At 43.8% G+C, this 20856-nt stretch overlaps 2 protein-coding genes across 5 annotated transcripts in view; both read left to right on the top strand.

Annotated features, from left to right (window-relative positions):
* The window catches only part of phldb3 (pleckstrin homology like domain family B member 3), a 45847-nt gene that overhangs the window by 3449 nt on the left and 21542 nt on the right, over positions 1 to 20856 (top strand). For all 4 annotated transcript variants that reach the window (XM_008113795.3, XM_008113794.3, XM_003222830.4 and 1 more), the window contains exons 2-4: positions 16102 to 16380; positions 18642 to 18782; positions 19199 to 19336. In XM_008113795.3, coding sequence (XP_008112002.2) covers positions 16129 to 16380; positions 18642 to 18782; positions 19199 to 19336 — 531 coding nt within the window. In that variant the 5' untranslated portion in view covers positions 16102 to 16128. The remainder of the gene's footprint in view (positions 1 to 16101; positions 16381 to 18641; positions 18783 to 19198; positions 19337 to 20856) is intronic.
* LOC134293718 (uncharacterized) lies at positions 10542 to 15819 on the top strand. Its single transcript, XM_062962102.1, has 2 exons — positions 10542 to 12309; positions 15538 to 15819. Exons 1-2 carry the CDS (start codon positions 10762 to 10764, stop codon positions 15577 to 15579), a joined length of 1590 nt encoding a protein of 529 aa, XP_062818172.1. The 5' UTR covers positions 10542 to 10761; the 3' UTR covers positions 15580 to 15819.

A 20856-nucleotide genomic window follows, 5' to 3' on the forward strand; every position in this document is an offset into this window, starting at 1 on the left:
GGTGCCTTTCATGTTCCCCCAGGCAGGAAGCAGTCAGGCTTTGAAGCTGCAAGGCTTTTCAATGCTAACCAAGTTGGCTAACTGCAACATTCACGCTTGCCTCAGAGAAGAGTTCATTCTCCCACCCTGGGCATTCCACAGATATATAAATCCCACTTACCTAGTTTCCAACAGACCTCACAACCTTTGAGGATGCCTGCCATAGATGGGGGCGAAATGTCAGGAGAGAATGCTTCTGGAACATGGCCATACAGCCCAGAAAACTCACAGCTACCTAGTGATACCGGCCATGAAAGCCTTTGACGACACAATCTGGGATCAGATCCTGGGATATAGGGCAGTGTAAATCCAGCCTGAAATGATTGAATCAGCAACTTTGGAAAAGTTAACACTTTCCAGCCACAGCTCCCACCTGGCTGGGGATTCTGAGAGCCAGAGTTGGCAAAAATATTTCCCCCAGCTCTGGGAAAGGAGAAATGATGAACATTTGATTCTCTTCTTAAGAACCCATTTTCCCCTGACCAAAAAGGGGAATTAAATGCTAGGTTTCAGATTGCTGTGCGGTCTGGAAAGCCCAGAAAAGTAGAGTCCTGGAAATCCAGAGGACTGGTTTTGTGGTGCTTCAGAAAGTCAGGTCCTGGGAGAATAGAAAGGGGTTGTTTTTAGGAAAACAAGGGACTTTTTAATGCTGGGAGTTCTTGGAAATGCTAGATTCTGTGTCTATGTGTGTGTAGGGGGAAGGGTAGTTTGCAAAGGTGAAAGAACAAGGAGTGTTGGCTGGTACAGGGAGAGAAGAGGTCAATTATGGTGTTTCGCCATAAGGAAGTGAAGCTGGAACGGAGCCAGGCTCAGGTCTTTCCAAGTTGTTTTTGTACCAGGTCACTGCAGCCACAGTTTTGTACCTCGCTCTCTCCCCCTTTTCTTGTTCGACTGGTTTGGAAAACAGCCGAGCAAAGTCGTTTCTTCCACTGCTGCTTTACGGATAAGCCATAATTATCCCAATTGGACATTACGCATAGCGGCTGAGAAATATTTCTTTATCTGACAGTTCCTATCTTTCTCTCCACTCACGCTGGGATTCAAAAGAGTTCCCCAAATTATATTATTTTCCCCTAAAATGGTGGACTTCAAAGCAGTTTGAAGATATCTCATTGAACATTGCTTTGACATCAGTCTACCAATAACACAGCTGCACGCACCCACATGTACACACAATTCATTTCCAGGGTGGGCAGTAGTGATGGGTCTTGCCTTGACTGTGAAAAAGTACATATTTTGTCTTGAAAAATGGTTAACTTTTGATACTGAACAGGGCAGAAGGACCTAGTGATAAGCCGCATTGCTTTGCTAGGACTACCAAGGTATTGTTGCTGTTTGCCATCAGTTTGACTTGGACCTAAGTGACCATATGAATGAAAGACCTCCAAGACTTGCCATCAGCCCTCCTGCTCAGGCCTTGCAAACTCTGCTTCCATGATTGAGACCATCCAACTGTGATATGGTCTTCTTCCTTCTAAGATGCCTTCCCTTGTTGTTGTTGTTGTTGTTGTTGTTGTTGTTGTTGTTGTTGTTGCTGCTGCTGCTGCTGATTGCCTTCAATTCATTTCTTATTTATGCTGACCCTATAATGGGAGTTTCCTGACAGACATTGTTCAGAGGGGAGTTGTCCTGAGACCAAGAGCAAGTTACCGTATATACTCGAGTATAAGCCAACCCGAATATAAGCCGAGGCACCTAATTTTACTACAAAAAAACTGGGAAAACATTGACTCCAGTATAAGCCGAGGGTGGTAAATTTCAGAAATAAAAATAGATACCAATGAAATTACATTAATCGAGGCATCAGTAGGTTAAATGGTTTGGAATATTTACATAAAGCTCAAATTTAAGATAAGACTGTCCAACTCTGATCAAATCATTATTCTCATCTTCTTCAATGTAAATGTGCTTATGTATCCTTTTAATAATAATAGAGTAAAATAATACATATAATAATAATAATAATAATATTAATACAAGTAATAATAAATAGAGTAAAATAATAAATGCAATAATAATAATAATAATAATAATAATAATAATAGAGAAATAAATGTAATAGTAGCAACAATAATAGAGAAAAATAATAAATGTAATAATACCAATAATAATAGAGAAAAATAATAAATGTACCATATATTCTCGAGTATAAGCTGACCCAACCAGCACCCTCACCCGAGTATAAGCCGAAGGGGGCTTTTTCAGTCTTAAAAAAAGGGCTGAAAAACTAGGCTTATACTCGAGTATATACAGTACTTACCCAAGGCCATCCAATGAGTTTCCATGGCTGAGCAGAGATTTGAACCTTTTTTTTCTCCAGGGTGTAGAATCAATGCAATTTGACACCACTTTAACTACCATTGCACAACGTTATGGAATCACGGGAGTTTTAGTTTTACTAGGGCTTTTACCTTCTCTGCTAAAGAGTGCTGTTGCCTCACCAAACTCCAGTCCTCATGATTCCATAGCATGGCTGTTAAAGTGATGCAAATTGCATTAATTCTGTATTATAGATGCACCCCCAGTATCTTCATCCAATACCCAAGCCACTGTATCATACTAGCCCTTGTCTTCCATTGTACTGGCCGTTGCTGCGTGTTTCAATGAAAAGAGTTGCATTCTGTCTTGAGTATGACAATCTGTCTTTTGCCCAGAAAAGGGCAGTCCAAGAAATCTGCAGGGGTCGACTATAAAAATATTCTGGGGACCACATGCAAAGCTGTTAATTATCGTTAATCGCTTCCAGGAACGACATAGGATCTGAAAGATGGACTAGTTTGGCTGGTCAACTGTGTCCCTTTGAGGTGGTTTTGTTAAGTCCCATCAGTGTTGACTCTGTTAATTACACCTGGTGCAAATGATATGTCATAATTATAGGTTGCTTATATTTGGAACAACGTAGATGGAGTTGTAGAAGGTTTTTTTTCTTCAGCATAACACATTGAAGTTGATTTTAAAAGAAAGTGGTTGCAAATGTAATATTAACGATATGTATTAGTTGGAATTTTGTCTAATTCAAGTTAGGGAAAATTCTAATACCGTATTTACTCGAGTCTAATGCACCATCAAATCTAATGCACACCTCAATTTTCAAAATCCCGAAACCTAAAAAAGTATTTACCCTATTATGCAAATCTAATGTGCATCCCAATTTTGGGTAGATAATTTAGTCATAAAAGGTGAACATTAGAGTCTAGTAAATACAGTAGTTAGTAACGTTGGAGAATATTTTAATATTTTGTTATGGCAGCAAAATTATTGTATACTTAGCATGACTGCTGGTGGTTTTTACTTTTAGTTGAGTATGTACCTTTTCAAAATGTTTCTGTCAAACTAATGTTGGGGTGTTGTGTGGTTTCTGGGCTGTATGGCTGTGCTCTAGCAGCATTTTCTCCTGATGTTTTGCCTGTGGCTGGCATCTTCAGATGAACCTCGTCAGGAGAAAATGCTGCTAGAACATGGCCAGACAGCCCAGAAACCACACAATACCCCAGTGATTCCGGTCGTGAACTCCTTCAACAATAAACTGATGTTGTTTTGGTTGTCGTAAGCTGCATTGGTGAAACTGGAAATGTAACAAAAAAGGAGGAAGGAACATAATAATAATAACTGTGCTATTAGGACAGAGTCACACACACACATGCACACACATAGTATAGAGAGAGAGAGAGAGAGTGTGTGTGTTTTTTTGTCAGGAGCGACTTGAGAAACTGCAAGTAGCTTCTAGTGTGAGAGAATTGGTTGTCTGCAAGGATGTTTTCCAGGGGACACCCAGATGTTTTTTTTTTGATGTTTTACCATCCTTGTGGGAGGCTTTTCTCATGTCCCCGCATGGGGAGCTGGAGCTGACAGAGGGAGCTCATCTGTGCTCTCCCTGGATTTGAATTGGCAACTTTCAGGTCAGCAACCCAAGCTTCAAGTCAGCAGTCCTGCTGGCACAAGGGTTTAACCCATTGCGCCACCGGGGGCTCCTTTATTGAGTTATTTAGAACAATACTTTGAAATAGTGGATAGAGTAATATATTGAAAGCAGTCCACGAAACAATCTAGTCCAAAACCCTGCCAATGTAGGAGATCTACAAGTATAGCTCCTTGTATGATTATTTAAATTATATTTCTTATTAGATTTTAAACAGAGGCAATACAAGAATACAAAACAATACAACAAAAGCAAACTGCTACAGTCTTCTCCAGCATTTGTATCCTTTCTCATTACTAACATTTGCCATCTTGGCAATTATTTTTTGCTGCTTGGCCACAGTGTTGTAATTTTCATTGGGGAAATGTTGGAGGGTTATGCAAGTGCGCTCCCAAACTTCAAATCCCAGGATCTCATAGGATGCCAGTTAAAGAGGAATTGTAGTGCTTCTTGGCAGCGGGTTGGACTGGCTGGCCCATGAGATCTCTTCCACCTCTATGATTCTATTATATGATAACTGTCTAATGTGAAAGAGGCCCTGGTCACAGTTCCCACACTGTAATGAGATTCCTTGTATTTAGAATAGAGTAATCATTTTCAATTTTGCATGCACACAGACAAAGAGCCATACATATGCAATTCCACATATTCTTCTCTTAATTATGATTGTTTCTTTTTGGCTTTGGCACTGTGGAAATGGCCACCCCTGCTGGGAACCAGACTCCCGTTTTGAGCCTTTTCAGTAATAAGTAAACTGCAAGTTCCGTCGCTTTGCTTCCCATTCCTCCCTCTGGAAAAACAAGATTTAATTAGGCAGGTCCCACCTTTTGTTGGGATAAGGTACTGAGTGAAAGAGATGGCACAAGGGCTTATGGAAATTGATATATGGTGATGCCTTGACGAATTTAATTTGTTCTGTGACCAAGCTCATAACTCAGTTTGCTGATATGTCAAAGCAAATTTCTGCATTGAAATGAATTGATATTCAATTAATCAGTTCCAGCCTCCCCCCCCCCCCCACACCAAACCAATCTACCTGTTGGACATTGTTTTGACATATGAGCAAATTGAGTTACAAGCTTGATCACAGAATGAATTAAACTCATCAAGGCATCACTGTATATAACTCAAATATTTACTGATGTAAAATCATAAAGAAAATTTATTTTAAAACAATTATTTGGCATAGATATAATTTGACCATTTACTGAATAGAAATACCCATTTGCATACAAATGAGATGGATGTACCTTTTGATTTTCGGTCATCTGCTGATATTTAGGAAGTTTTTACAAATTATTTTTTAAAGAAAATACCACAGAGGGGATCTCCTTGAATTTATGCACAATAACACAACATAAGCAGGGCACCAACCCTGCAAGGTTTCAGAAAGATTTCTTCATCTACTGAGTTTTAGGAATGTTTTCAATTTAACTACATGTAACTAGGAACTGGTCTTTAAACAGAAGCTGGATAGCCATCTGCCAGGATGTTGGTCAGCAGTCCTGCCGGCACAAAGGTTTAACCCACTGCGCCATCCGGGGCGCCACAGAGGCCTGACTATACATCACATTGATTAAAATGAGGTGTTATAGCTCCTTGGGGGAGAATTGTAGTTTTGTAGAGTTCTTTGAAATTTAAGTGTTAGAGCTCCCTTGTAGAAAATCGATTGGTTTTCTGATTTAGAAGAGTGTTATTAAAAGCAGAAGCGTGGTTATATAGGGATATTTCAAAAGAACACTAAATAGAGAAATTAAAACCATCAGGCAGGGAGTGCGGGACTTATGGATTACCAGTAATTTTTATTGTTCTTTGTGTGGGATGTGTTGAGTAGGGCTGTGCAGGGTGGTACAAAAGAGAGCAAATTGCAAGTAGCACTCCAAAGTACAAATCTTAAGATATTATGCTGTGAAAATCCCCTCGTTTCCTTTTTTTGGTTTGCTTTTGATGGCTTCATATTTCCCAGCTTCAGGCTTGGCCATTTTCCCCTCAGATCTTCAAACTACGTAAACCACAACACCACTCCTTGTTTTGTGTATAGTATCCAAAACATGCAAGCATGCATATTACTGCCTCAGCAAATCTCCTGGGTTTTTTTTTCTTCCTCGGTTAATTTGCTGGCATTTTCCCCAGTTCTGTGGAAAACTTTGACCTTGGCGTTATTTTCGTCCGGTGTGAAAGCATCTCAAGTGGAGAGAAAGGGGAGGCATGCAGAGATAAAGAGTCACAACTATGTGGGTTGCCAAAGTGGAGTATGATCGATCCTTATCAGGGAGTTGAAAGGACTTTGCTGCCATTATTAGGTTAGGAATGGCGTAAGAGCCTCGGCATTTCACATCACAAGATTGTCTTAGCTGTTTCATATTCTTTCACAATTATTTCACTTTAACTGCTATGAATTCATCCTGTGGAAGCCTAGGATTTGTAGTTTGAAGAGTATCCTGACCAAAAATCCCCCCTTAACTACAAATGTGTGCCAAATGTAAACTTGGCCTAGAGAAAGGAGTAAAGAGTGGATGAAGGAATATTTACATTTTAAGATTTGCATGTGATGCTATGCTACTAGGAGAAAATAGCAAGGGATTGGAAGGATTAATGAAAGAAATACAAAAGTGAGGTTTCAATAACAACAACAACAACAACAACAACAACAACAACAACAAGGTTTGGATCATTGATGTTGCCATCCCAGGTGACAGTCGCATTGACGAAAAACAACAGGAAAAACTCAGCCGCTACCGTTTGAAGTTCAAACCTCAAGATTGAACTTCAAAGACTCTGGCAGAAACCAGTACAGGTGGTCCCGGTGGTGATGGGCACACTGGGTGCCGTACCAAAAGATCTCAGCCGGCATTTGGAAACAATAAACATTGACAAAATTACGATCTGCCAACTGCAAAAGGCCATCCTACTGGGATCTGCATGTATCATCCGAAAATACATCATACAATCCTAGACACTTGGGAAGTGTTCGACTTGTGATTTTGTGAAATGAAATCCAGCAGATCTATCTTGTTTGCTATGTCATACAATAAAATAATAATAATAATAATAATAATAATAATAATAATAATAATAATAATACTCTGGCAGAAACCAGTACAGGTGGTCCTGGTGGTAATTGGCATACTGGGTGCCGTGCCAAAAGATCTGAACCGGCATTTGGAAACAATAAACATTGACAAAATTACGATCTGCCAACTGCAAAAGGCCACCTTACTGGGATCTGCACACATCATCCGAAAATACATCACACAGTCCTAAACGATTGGGAAGTGTTCAACTTGTGATTTTGTTATACAAAAGTATTATTATTATTATACTTTATTTATATCCCGCCGCCATCTCTCAGAGGGACTCGGGGTGGCTTACAAAACACTCAAGGTTAAGAAAACAAAAATAATGACCAAAAACAATATATGTAATTTTAAAAGATGAAAAGATGAAGACAATGATGTAGTTCTGGTGGTCCACGCTCTTGCTTCATCCCAAATAGGCTACTCTACGTGGGGTTGCCTTTGAAGATTGTTCAGAAGCTTCAAGTGGTTCAATGGGTGGCCGCCAGACTGCTCACTGGAGCGGCGTACAGGGAGCATACAACCCCCGTTACGTCATCTCCACTGGCTACTAGTCTGCTATCGAGCACAATTCAGTTCTGGCTTTAACCTATAAAGCCCTAAACGGTTCTAGCCCAGCTTACCTGTCTGAACATATCTCCCTCTATGATCCATCTTGGAGGTTAAGATAGTCTGGGGATGCCCTGCTCTCAGTCCCACCTCTTTCGCAGGTGTGGTTGGTGGGGACAAAAGACAGGGCCTTCTCAGTGGTGGCTCCTTGTCTATGGAATTCCCTCCTCAATGAAACTAAATCAGATCTCTCCCTCCTGACCTTTAGGAAACAACTAAAAACGTGGCTTTGGGACCAAGCTTTTGGTCAGTAACTTTCGATGAGTGCAATAAGTGAATATGAAATAGTGCAATGATGAATGGAATGGCTCTGGATTATGATTTTGGACTGTGTAGTTTTAATGATTTGTGTTTAATGTTTCTAATTGTGGGATTTCAAAGTATTTGTTTATCTATTTGTATGTATTAATGTGGAATTGAATTGTTGCCTACTGTAAAGCCACTTTGAGTCCCCTTCAGGGTGAGAAGGGCAGGGGATAAATGTGGTAAATAAATAAGTAGTTAAAGATTTTCCTTTTCTCATTTATTAATCAGAATTGGGGTTGCATCCAAGAAATTAGAAGAAGACTTGGGTTGCATCCATGCTATAGAATTAATGCAGTTTGATACTCTTTTAACTGCCATGGATTAATGCTGTGAATCATTGGAGTTGTAGTTTAATGGGGTACCAGCCTTATTTGGTGGAAAAGCCCAAAAATCTTATAAAAATGTGTTTTCAATCATGCAAACCTAAACTAATCATGAAGTTGGAAAATTCCAGTGTTGGCCTTCTGCTCAGCCCCACCTCAGTCTCTAAAGATAAAGACAGATTTCTCAAAAACACCCAAGAAATCCTGCTTTTGCAGGTATCATACCTGATGGGGAAAGTGTATCAGCCAACGCTTTGTAGCCTCCAGCTTCAGATCACACCCTACAACTGGGAGAGTTTGTTCTCAATTTAGTAGTGCAATTTGTACGTCTGGTTCTGCCCCCAATCCTAAGGTGTTCCCATGTTCAAGGGGTGTCTCCGCTCAGGAGGCTCGATTCCAAAGAGTGATGGAACCAGTTCAGTGTCTTAAAGTACACAGGAGACTTGGGGTCCCACATTGTGTGAATCTGTGGCATTCAACACACAAGCATTGGATGCTGATTCCAGCATAGAAAAGACTCTGGAAGGCTAGACCTTTGTTTGATAGTGAGTTGCCATGAATACGACTGGTCTCCTAACTAGGTACAATGTAAGGAAAATAAAAATTTCCCTCTCACATACTTTCTGTCTATGTACATATATGTCAAAGTATGTATTTATGTTTGTCTGCTTGTTGGTATCACAATGGCTGTTGCTAGGTGAAGTGGCTCTCTGAGACACCACTGGATTGGTTGTTGTTAGGTGAAGTGACCCCCTGTAATGGAACTGGGAAAGAAATATGACATGTATATGAGGGGAAGAGAGAAAGTAGGCAGGTAGCAGTCTCAATGTATTTAATAATAATAATAATAATAATAATAATAATAATAATAATAATAATAATAATCTGATCGAAAAATCAGGTGATGACCCAAAATACAGACTGTGCAAGGAAGCTGACGAAACCATTGATCATATCCTCAGTTGCTGTAAGAAAATCGCACAGACAGACTACAAACAGAGACACAACTATGTGGCCCAAATGATTCATTGGAACTTATGCCTCAAGTACCACCTCCCAGCAGTAAAGAACTGGTGGGATCATAAACCTGTAAAAGTTGGAAAATGAGCACACAAAGATATTGTGGGACTTCCGAATCCAGATTGACAAAGTTCTGGAACACAACACACCAGACTTCACAGTTGTGGAAAGGAAAAAGGTTTGGATCATTGATGTTGCCATCCCAGGTGACGGTCGCATTGACGAAAAACAACAGGAAAAACTCAGCCGCTATCAGGACCTCAAGATTGAACTTCAAAGACTCTGGAAGAAACCAGTACAGGTGGTCCCAGTGGTGATCAGCGCATTGGGTGCCGTGCCAAAAGATTTCAGCTGGCATTTGGAAACAATAGACATTGAAAAAATTACGATCTGCCAACTGCAAAAGGCCACCCTATTGGGATCTGCACGCATCATCCGAAAATACATCATACAGTCCTAGACGCTTGGGAAGTGTTCAACTTGTGATTTTGTGATACAAAATCCAGCATATCTATTTTGTTTGCTGTGTCATAATAATAATAATAATAATAATAATAATAATAATAATAATAATAATTATTATTATTATTATTATTATTATTATTATTATTATTTGTGCCACAAATACCATCTACTGGTGGGATCACAAGCCTGAAAAAGTTACAGAAAATGAATACACCAAATTACTCGGGGACTTCCGAATTCAGACTGACAGAGTTTTGGAGCACAACACTCCTGACCTCATGATCGTGAAAAAAACAAAACAAAGTATGGATCATCGATGGTGAAATCCCAGGCGACAGCAAGATTGACGAGAAGCAAAAAACTGGAAAAGCTTACACGATATGAGGATTTAAAGATCGAACTGCAAAGACTCTGGCACAAGCCAGTAAAGGTGATCCCAGTGGTAATCAGCCCACAGGGTGCAGTTTCTAAAAACCTTGGACAGCACTTGAAAACAATTGGTGCTGACAAAATTACTATCTGTCAGTTGCAAGAGGCCACCCTACTCAGACCTGCACACATTATTTACCGATACATCACATAGGCTAGACACTTAGGAAGTGTCCGACGTGTGATCTGGGGCAGCAGAGAATAGGTTCCATCTTTTTTGTGAGATGCCTCAATGTATTCTCCCTTTTGTCTTCTCTTTACTAAACTGAACACAGCCAGCTCCTTCAACTACTGCATTTTGTTCATAGTTTGCATGACTTTTTGGTTGAGGTTTGATGAGTTTTCTTAAATGAAGAGGTGTCAGAACCCTGCTACTAGAGCCTGGATGTGGCTCTGAGTTTCAGGGTCACTGACATTGATAAGACACCTGCGTCCCAGGACTCGGAGGAGAAACGGCTGATGGACTTGGCGGGGAATTTGCGCGGGGTTTTACTGAGCGGGAAGAGACTGTTCAAATGAGGGGGAGGGTATATAAAGGAGGGTTGGCCGGAGCCTCCCATTCTTGGCTTTTCTGATGTTCATGTTTCCTACAGTAAAAGTTCCTGGTGATACCACAAAGAGTCTCGTGTGTTCATTCAGGAGCGGCTGTGGTGAGCTGACACTAAGCCAAGAATACGGACACCATCCCGCTGTAGCGGTGAGGTGTAACATGCAAGTGGAGGATGAAGAGCTCTTGGGCGCCGGAGGAGGAAGGTCGGAAAGGGCCACTCCCGAGACGGACGCTGAGTTCCACCAGCTGGCGGCCCTGGCGTCATCCACCGCTTATGCCCAGCCAAATGGGGTAACCCAGAGGCGCGGAGTGGTGCGGGGAGATAGCACCGGAGGAGAGGAAGGTTCACCTTCCCCAGGCCCGCAAAAGATGGTGTTTCTGGAGGAGAGGATGTCGGCGATGGAGACCACCCTGGCAGTGATGTCGAGGGCGATGGAGCGCCTGGCGGTTTTGGCGGAGCCGGAGCGAGGAAGGGAACTCCGGGCTAGCTCAATGTGGGACGTGAGCATGGGAAGCAGCCAGGGCTTTGCAGACCTCCCAGCACCGAAGGGAAGGGAAATGCGAAAGGAGCCCGGTGCCCGGCCCAAGATCCAAACGAGCCTGACGCGGGTGGAGGAGAGTGACGACGAAGGGGAAAAGCCTCCGAGAATCCCGGCTATGCTCCCAACTGAGACCCTGGTGCCCCTGGCGAATGCCGGGCGTGGCACAGGACAAAGGGAAGCAGCAGCGGGGCCCACTGGCCCGCAAGGGGGCTTGCGACGGGCGGAGGATTGGGGATTGCCACCACAGGGACCCCTACCGAGACGAGAGGAACTAAGGATCGAGTTTGGGGGAGAGTCCTCTGAACTGGATTTTTTCCTGACCACGGTGAGGGGCTATATGGAGGACAATGCCCACACTTTTAGAACGGAATCCAGCCGGGTACGGGCCATTGGTGCAGTGTTGAAGAGGGGAGCGGCCAGCTGGTACGTTCAACTACACGCGCGGCGCGACCCATGTCTGGGGTCACTCCGACGCTTTATGGGGGCCCTGGAGACCCGTTTCCGAGATCCACTGGAGCAGATCCGAGCGAGGGAGGAGTTGAAGACCGTCTCCCAGGGGCAGAGGTCGGTATCTGAGTATGCGGAGGAGTTCCAATGCCTCGCTGAAAAGGTGCCGGAATGGTCTGCAGTGACAAAGATAGAACTCTTCAAAGAGGGGCTCAGGCGGGAGATCCTCTCCTGGGCGGTGCATCGTGATGAGCCTGACACACTGCGCGGATGGATTCAGCTGGCGGGGCGCATCGAGACATCGCTGGCCCAGGCGAGGAGGCACCGAGGAGGGCTACAGCAGCGGCCGCAGATGAAAGAGGGGAGCCGGAAGGAGGGATCAACCCCAGCCGGGAGGAGAACGGAGCCGACAGGGAACGTGAGCGCCAGCAGGAGGGGCTGCTTCGTGTGCGGCCGTTTGGGCCACAGGGCTGCCGAGTGCTGGCAGAGAAAAGGGGAAGGCGGAGGCCCGCCCAAACCAAGAGCCGTGGCAGGGAAACGCGCCGAGGAAGAACCACCGATGAGGCACCACTCGGGGGGGTTGGTAAGTCAGGACAAAGCCATGATAGTGGTCCCCATTCAGCTGGAAAGTGGCAGCAAACAAGCAACCTGCAAAGCATTTGTGGATTGTGGATGTTCCAGGAACATCATCTCCCCTGAATTAGCCGAGGGATTGGGATGCGAAAGAACGAACCTAGAATCCCCAATAGCTTTCTCGCAGTTGGACGGATCCACAGCATCGGGATCATTAGCTAAGTACAGTGCCGAAGATGTAAAGTGTAAGATAGGGAGTTGGGAAGGAAAGGTGTCATTTGTGATATCACAAATAGCCAGCTATAATGTTATACTAGGCATGCCATGGCTGGGGCAGGCCAACCCGCAAATCAACTGGGAGGATAAGAGCATGATTTTCAGGATGAAGTTGGAAGGAGGGAGCCAGGAAGTGGAAAGGGAGCCGGGGAAAAGGGGGGAGGAAGACTCTATCAGGATAGCAGAACTGGCAGATAAATTACCCCCAGAGTATCGGGATTTTGTGGACGTATTTGATGAGAAGGAAGCAGACAGTTTCCCACCGAAGCGGAGAGTTGAAGTGAAGATAGAGCTAGTCCCAGGAGCAGAGCTTCCTAAGGCAAAAATATACCCAATGTCGGCTAGGGAAAAGGAGGAACTGAGAAAATACATTGATAAAAACCTAGCGAGGGGTTTCATAGAGCCCTCAAATTCCCCTCTAGGGGCGCCTGTGTTGTTCAGGCGCAAAAAGGACCAAACGCTGAGGCTCTGCATTGACTACAGGGGCCTGAATGCAATCAGTTCTGGAAATAAATACCCCCTACCTTTAGTGAAGGACTTGATCGCCCAGTTATCGGAAGGACAGATATTCACTAAATTGGACTTAATTGAAGCGTACCATAAATTGCAGATTAAACCAGAGGACAGGTGGAAGACGGCCTTCTCCTGTGCATTCGGATTATTCAATTATCGTGTGCTCCCTTTCGGTTTGTGCGGCGGAGGCGCCGCGTTCATGCAATTAATCAACGAAGTGTTGCATCCATTGTTGTACAAGGGAGTCTTTGTTTTTTTAGATGACATATTGTTAGTATCTCGGACTAAGGAGCAACACATAGAACTAGTCAGGGAAGTCCTGCAAAAGTTGAGAGAAGCAAAACTGTATGCGAAGCTTGCCAAGTGCGAGTTCAATAAAGACCAGATAGACTTTCTGGGGTATAGGATTTCCTCCCAGGGAGTGGCGATGGACCCTGCGAAGGTAGAAGACGTGAGGGGGTGGGAAGCCCCCAAAACACGGAAGCAGCTGCAATCCTTCCTAGGGTTCGCAAACTTCTATAGAACATTTATCAAGGACTTTGCGCGCCTCACTTTGCCATTAACGGATTTGTTAAAGACTAAAGGCAGGGGAGAAACAGCCAAAGTGAAGGCCCCAGGGGCCAAACTGACCTGGACAATAGAATGCCAGGAAGCTTTCGAAGCCCTTAAAAAGCGTTTTACGGAGGAGCCTGTCCTACAGCACCCTGATATGTCGAAAGCCTTTGTATTACATTGCGATGCGTCAGACCGGGCATATGGGGCAGTTCTGCTACAGAAAGACGAGGGGGGGAACCTGAAGCCATGTGGCTATCTGTCAAAAAAGTTTAGCGATACAGAAAAAAACTGGCCGATTTGGGAGAGAGAAGCCTTAGCGATTCTAAAAGCACTAGAGTGCTGGAGACACTTCCTGGAAGGAAGTGGAACACCGTTTGAGGTGTGGACTGACCATAGAAATTTACAGTATCTAAGATCCCCTCGTAAACTATCAGCGAAGCAAATTAGATGGGCCCAATATTTCAGCCGTTTTGATTTCAAACTCAGATTCTTCCAGGGGAAACATAATATACTCGCTGACGCTCTCTCTCGAATGCCTCAGCACGGGGGAGGAATTCAGGAATCTGAAGGGAGTATTTTTCTTGATAAGCAATGGGGCCTGGCAGTACTAACTCGAGCACAAGCGGCCAAAGAAAACAAACGTACTGCCATTTCCACGGGGGGAGGAGAAATATGGGAGGAAGAGTTGAAGCGAGCGTATGGAATGGACAAATGGTTACAAACAAACAAAGAAAAGGGAGAATTGTGTGGGGATTTGGTGTTTGTAAATAAGAAATTGTATATTCCTGAATGTTTAAGACGAGAAATGTTAAGGAAGTACCATGATAACAAGGGTGCGGGTCATCTAGGCCCCACCAGGACTATTAAACTGTTGGCCAAACAATGCTGGTGGCCCGGAATGAGGAAAGACGCCAGGGGGTACGTCACGCAGTGTGAATTATGTGCAGAGGGAAAAACACCACCGGGGAAGCCCCAGGGGCTATTGCAGAAGGTGGTGGAGCCCATGAGGCCATGGGAATGCGTAGCCATGGATTTTGTAGGCGAACTACCCCCCAGCAGAGGCCACAGATACATTTGGACAATATTGGACCTATTCTCAAAACAGGCACACTTTGTGGCTCTGCCAAAACTTCCTTCAGCTGAAAAACTTGCTGATTTGTATGTGAAGCATGTATATCGCCTACATGGGTGTCCCGACAAGATAATTAGTGACCGGGGAGTCCAATTTACTGCAAAATTTTGGGGAAAATTCTTACAGCTGTTAGGAGCAGAAAGGAACCTGAGCTCGGCCTTTCATCCCGCGACCAACGGGGGGGTCGAACGTACCCAACAGACACTGTGCCAATTCTTAAGGATGTACACCAATTATAGACAGGATGATTGGGCGGACCTTCTTCCGTTTGCTGAGATGGCTTTTAACGGGGCCGTACATTCGGCCACAGGTCGTGCCCCATTCGAAATAGTATACGGACAGGAGGTGGCACCTTTCCCCAGGCTACCCGAGTGGAAGGAAGGGGAGGGCCAGACCGATGAGGAATGGCCGGCCAAAATCAAGCAAGGGTGGCAAACCGTGGTAGAGGCATTGCGGGAAACACAAAAGAAGTACAAGCTCTTTGCGGATCGTAGGCGCCGAGAGGGGGACAAATTGGGCGAAGGAGATCTGGTTTGGCTGAGCACAAAAAACCTGAAATTGGGGTTCCCATCCAAGAAATTGGCTCCACGCTATATAGGGCCATTCAGGGTAGCAAAAAGAATAAACGAAGTGACCTATGAGCTGAGGCTACCAAAGGACCTAGGAAAGGTACACCCGGTATTCCATTGCAGCCTGTTAAAAAAGTATAAAGGAACTCTGGACAGCGGAGAACAATAGTTGTGTTTAATCTTTTCCTTCCAGGACGAAGGGGAGGAGGACGCCATGTCAGAACCCTGCTACTAGAGCCTGGATGTGGCTCTGAGTTTCAGGGTCACTGACATTGATAAGACACCTGCGTCCCAGGACTCGGAGGAGAAACGGCTGATGGACTTGGCGGGGAATTTGCGCGGGGTTTTACTGAGCGGGAAGAGACTGTTCAAATGAGGGGGAGGGTATATAAAGGAGGGTTGGCCGGAGCCTCCCATTCTTGGCTTTTCTGATGTTCATGTTTCCTACAGTAAAAGTTCCTGGTGATACCACAAAGAGTCTCGTGTGTTCATTCAGGAGCGGCTGTGGTGAGCTGACAAAGAGGTGTCTGGTAGACTGGGAGGTGCCAAAAAGGGTGTCACGTGAAAATTGTATGCAGATTAATTTCCTCTTATCTGATGATGGTTTTCCTCCTTTTGGCTGTTGGATAGCTGCCTTCCCTGCTTCTTAGCCTCTCAACACGCTAATGAAAAAATGCAGGCTAGCAACCTTTGTGGCATTGTTTGCAAGGCTAGAGTCAGAAGGACATCACAACAAATTTCGTATTTACACCCGCAGGACACAGGAACCATGTGCTGCTGAGCAATGGTGCTCCAGAACACGAAAGCCATGGGAGTTTTGAGCCAGTCGGAGCTGTGCCCTTCGCCAGCCGCCTTGGAGAAGGACCATCTTGAGGAGGGACCCAGTTGCCACCAAGTCCTAGAAAAGGAGACATCTCCAACCCAGAGCAGTACAGAAGGTGACTCCCTTTCTTCAGAAAATGGATCCAGTCCCAGAGGCAGCTCTAGCAACTGTATAGATGATGAAGCCAGTAGCACTGAGAGTGCCAAGAATGGGGTGAGTGGCCTTTGGGAAATTGCTCTTATTTTATTTCTTACACACCTTAACATCCATACGCTATTTTCATCAATCTCCATATCTTATTATTAGTATTATTGTTATTGCTATTATTGTTGTTATTGTTGTTGTTGTTGTTGTTGTTGTTATAACTACTACTACTACTACTACTACTACTACTACTACAGTAAACCCTTCTGAAATGAATGAATGGAAGCATACCATAGAATCACAATGGAGAACTTAGAAAATGCCAAGAGTGAACCTCTCTCTCTAGCATTTCTAGGTCCACTAGGGGCTGGGCTTAGCACAATGGACTAAACCACTGTGCTACAGAAAATCCTGCCGATTGAAAGGTTGTCAGTTCAAGCTCAGGTCAGGGTGAGCACTTGCCATCATCCCCAGCTCACCTGCCCACCTAGCAGATCTAAAGCAGAAATGTGAGTAGATAAATAAAGGTTTTTATAATGTGTTTTAACAATGTTATTAACAGATCTGTTTATATTGTTTTGTTTTTATGATTGCAATTTAGGCATTAAATTTTGCCAATTTTTGTAAGCCGCCCTGAGTCCCCTTGAGTGAGAAGGGCGGGGTATAAATGTTGCAAATAAATAAATAAATAAATAGGTTCCGCTTTTAGCGGGGCAGTAATAAAAGGCACCCTTAAGGACATTGATCGGGAGGATGTCTCTCTTCTTCTTTATTCGGTCAGTCATTTCCGACTCTTTGTGACCTCATGGACCAGTCTGCTCCCTGTCGTCCATCACCGCCCTCAGTTCCTTCAAGTTCATGCCTGTAACTTCAAGTATACCATCCATCCATCTTGCCCTTGGTCAGCCTCTCTTCCTTTTTCCTTCCATTTTCTCCAGCATCATGATCTTTTCCAAACTTTCCTGTCTTCTCATGATGTAGCCAAAATATTTCAACTTTGCCTCTAATATCCTTCCCTCCAGTGAGCAGCTGGGCATTATTTCCTGGAGGATGGACTGGTTAGATCTTCTTGCAGTCCAAGGCACTCTCAGAATTTTCCTCCAGCACCAAAGTTGAAAAGCATGTCTCTTCCTTCTCTCAGCCTTCCTTATGGTCCAGCTCTCACATCCATAGTTTACTATGGGGAATACCATTGCTTTGACTATGCAGACCTTGGTTGCCAGTGTGATGTCTCTGCTGTTCACTATTTTGTCAAGGTTGGCCATTGCTCTCCTCCCAAGAAGTAAACGTATTCTGATTTCCTGGGTGCGCTCCTTGGCATGGAAGATGGAGTGACAGTATCTCCCCTGTGACCGGAGTCGAGCACAGCCTTCAAAATGCCAGAAACAAGAGATGGGAAATGCCTTTACCTGCCTTTGTGTATTGTCTGTCCTTGTTAATTGTATAACATCATTGAATGCTTGCTGTATGTAGCACCCTTCGGGGTGAGAAGGGCGGGGTATAAATACTGTTAATAAATAATAAGTAGCATGATTTTATGGTTAACTTCCAGAAGACGCATACTATAGATCATGCTGAAGGTCCTACAAAATGCCTAGAGAGAAATTATTTTTGAGTGGTACCAGTAAGTGAAATCACAGATGCAGGGGCCATATTGTAATATTATCACCATCCTACCTTTTTTCCGAAGCCAGCTTACAAAAGTTAAAACAGATATAGCTAGAAAGCCACATCATACAGACATCGAAAATAAACTGGAAAAGCATGATCAAACCAATAAACATTGCAATGTATTTGAAAGGTCCTTTCCTTCCTGAGCAGTCAGTCTTCAATGGCTTGCTGAAAGAAAAAAAAAGCTTATTTGCTAGGAATCAACAGGTCGATGCATTACCATAAGTTGAATTTAGAATCACACTGGAGGACCTAGTTCCTTGAGAGAATATATGAATCAAATCTGTGAATAATCAAATCCACCAAAGTTAAACCCACAAATGTGGAGGGCAGCTTGTCCTGAATGGTTTAAGGGTTTGAGTGCTGGATTAAGACCAGGGTTGACATCCCTATTTAAGCATGTATATGACCTGGACAATAAACACAACCTCAGTAGGGTTTCATTCTGGAGGTTGTCTCTCTACCCAAGGTTTTGGACCCTGTTACCCAAAACAGATTGAACTTTTTGAACTAAACCAAACCAAGGTTGCCGCCACTGATGATTCTTTAACATGGCTCCTACTATGAAATAACCATCAGCGGCGGACACAGGATTTCATTATGAGAATATACCTTGTGTCTAGTCGTAGCTCCTAAACATGCCATCTTTTCCTTCCCAGAATGGGAGCCTGTGCGCATCAAGAAATGGGGGCCACTTGGAAGGGGAAGCAGCAAGAGAGCAGCGTGATCAGAACAAGATTGTGGCTCTGGAAAATGAGATCAAGGACCTGCATCACCGGAAGAAGGAGCTCAATATCGAGGTAGGCTTTCTTACTGTACCTTTCCTTGAGTCACAGGAAAGAGGCTGTCTGTTGAAGAACAGTCGGCACCTGTCAAACCAGTATTGTGAAAGCACCACTCCCAGGCAGGCAGGGAAGGGTGACATTGAGAAAGAGAGAGAGTAGAACCTATTGGTTTCACCAAACAGGGACTCCCAGGGTGCTCCCTACAGCATGGGGAGTATTCACAAATGATTTGATCGGGAAACTTTGGAAGCCTCACAAGAAACTCTGGAAGCCACACCAGATTCTTGGGATTTTCTGTTTTCCCCTTTCCATTTACTTGTGTTTGCACCTCTGCAAAGGGTGGTTGATTTGGGAGCTGTCAGTCATCACAACAATGCTCTTCCTGGGACGTTCTGGTTGAATTCATCTCACATGGCTTTCCTCTGTGGCAGATGGACCTGGAAGGTGCTTTGGTGGAAGGAGAATTGAACGACGAGAAGCATGAATTGAGGTGGGAAGAGGAACGGCTACTGGAGCTGCAGAGGCGGCTTTTTGAGACAGAACGCAAGTGCCACGCCGAGCGGGAAAAGGTGAGCTGCTCTGTTATGTATGTATGTATGTATGTATGTATGTATGTAAACTTTCCCAGGATGTGGTTCATGCTTAGAGTCTGTGCCCAGATGTCTTTGAATGCAGCTGCAGTTGCAATGCATGCAATGTACCCCTGTTTTTATACTGACTTCTGAAACACTGCAGGTCACATATATGGAATTTGATAGGACCCCGAGGACTTCTTACAGATACTATGGATAATAGTGAATCCTCTGTTTTTACATTTGGAACAAAAATAGAGCATTCGTTAGTCATCCTGTCTGCTCACCTCCTGTTCAGAGGAGGAGAGAATAGCTGGAGTCCCTCTGCTTCACTGAATGGGAGACGTTGAGGTGGCTCACCATCATTCTCCCTAGCAACAAAGCAACAGAAGCAGTTCTTTCTGCTAAAGTACTTACTTAGGCAATCCCTCGTAGCTCAAGGACGATTGTCTTCCATCTTGGGGATGGGTTCTTAGGTGGCTGAAGAGACCGATTCTGCCAAAGTCCAAGACAGTGGATACATGAAACTGCAGATATGGAATCTGCAGATACGAAGTCTTACCGTTTTTTTAAAGCAAGGTCTGATTAAAGTGAGGATATGCGTGGGTGGCTTCTCACAATTATCCTTGGAGAAGGCCCATCATGAGGAGGCAACCCAGTTGCCACTATTCTCTAGATTTCAAAAGTACATTTCAAAAATTTTGCTGGATTAGGAATACTAAGCATCCTCGAGGGGCTCCAGTTTTTTAAAATCGTGTCAGAAGCGACTTCAGAACATACTGCAAGTTGCTTCTGGTGTGAGAGAATTGGCTGTCTACAGAGAGATTGCTCAGGGACGCCCAGATGTGTTACTGTATCATGTCCCCACAAGCTAGAGCTGACAGATGGAAGCTCACCTCATCTCGCAGATTTGAATCAGCAACTTTCAGGGGCTCCAGTGATCCCAGTTGAATTATCAAATATCACAGTATCTACCTGCTGTTAATTTTCCTTTCTTGCAATGTTTTTGCTGGTGGTGTCTCTCTTCCTTCAATTTCACTTCATCTGTCACCACTTCAGGTACATTATTTATATATGGGTAGGAAGAATGTTTACAAATGCGCAAGAGATGGTGGGAAAATGTGTGTTTCAAGTGTTGAGAAACACTAATGTAAAAAACTCAAGACTGATGAGAATCTTAGCAGTTTGGAACTTGTTGTGCATGAAATTCATATGTGGGTGCCTTGTGCATAAAATCGCATTTTCTGCACCACATAGAAAAACCTGTAGTTTCAGACACATTTTGTGCAAATCTGTTTTCCAATGAAAGCAACATTTTTTTTGCATAGGAAAGCAGCAGTTTCTGCACAATGAAGAATATTTCAGAAACAACATTTTCTGCACAGAAAATTCTGTATTATGCAAAAGGATAGCTATATGCAAGTGTGAATAATCTTTGAAAATTGCACAGTTTTCAAATACTTCCTTGCAGGAAGAAGTAAAATTCTAAAATGACTCATTGCATCCTTTGAGAAAAT

This window comes from Anolis carolinensis, unplaced genomic scaffold (genome assembly GCF_035594765.1).
Source record: "Anolis carolinensis isolate JA03-04 unplaced genomic scaffold, rAnoCar3.1.pri scaffold_10, whole genome shotgun sequence".
NCBI lineage: Eukaryota > Metazoa > Chordata > Lepidosauria > Squamata > Dactyloidae > Anolis > Anolis carolinensis.

Coding starts and splice junctions, on each gene's coding strand:
- LOC134293718 (XM_062962102.1), top strand. CDS start 10,762: ATGTTCATGTTTCCTACAGTAAAAGTTCCTGGTGATACCACAAAGAGT. Junction 12,310..15,537: donor GGCACCACTCGGGGGGGTTG/GTAAGTCAGGAC, acceptor TTTTCCTTCCAG/GACGAAGGGGAGGAGGACGC.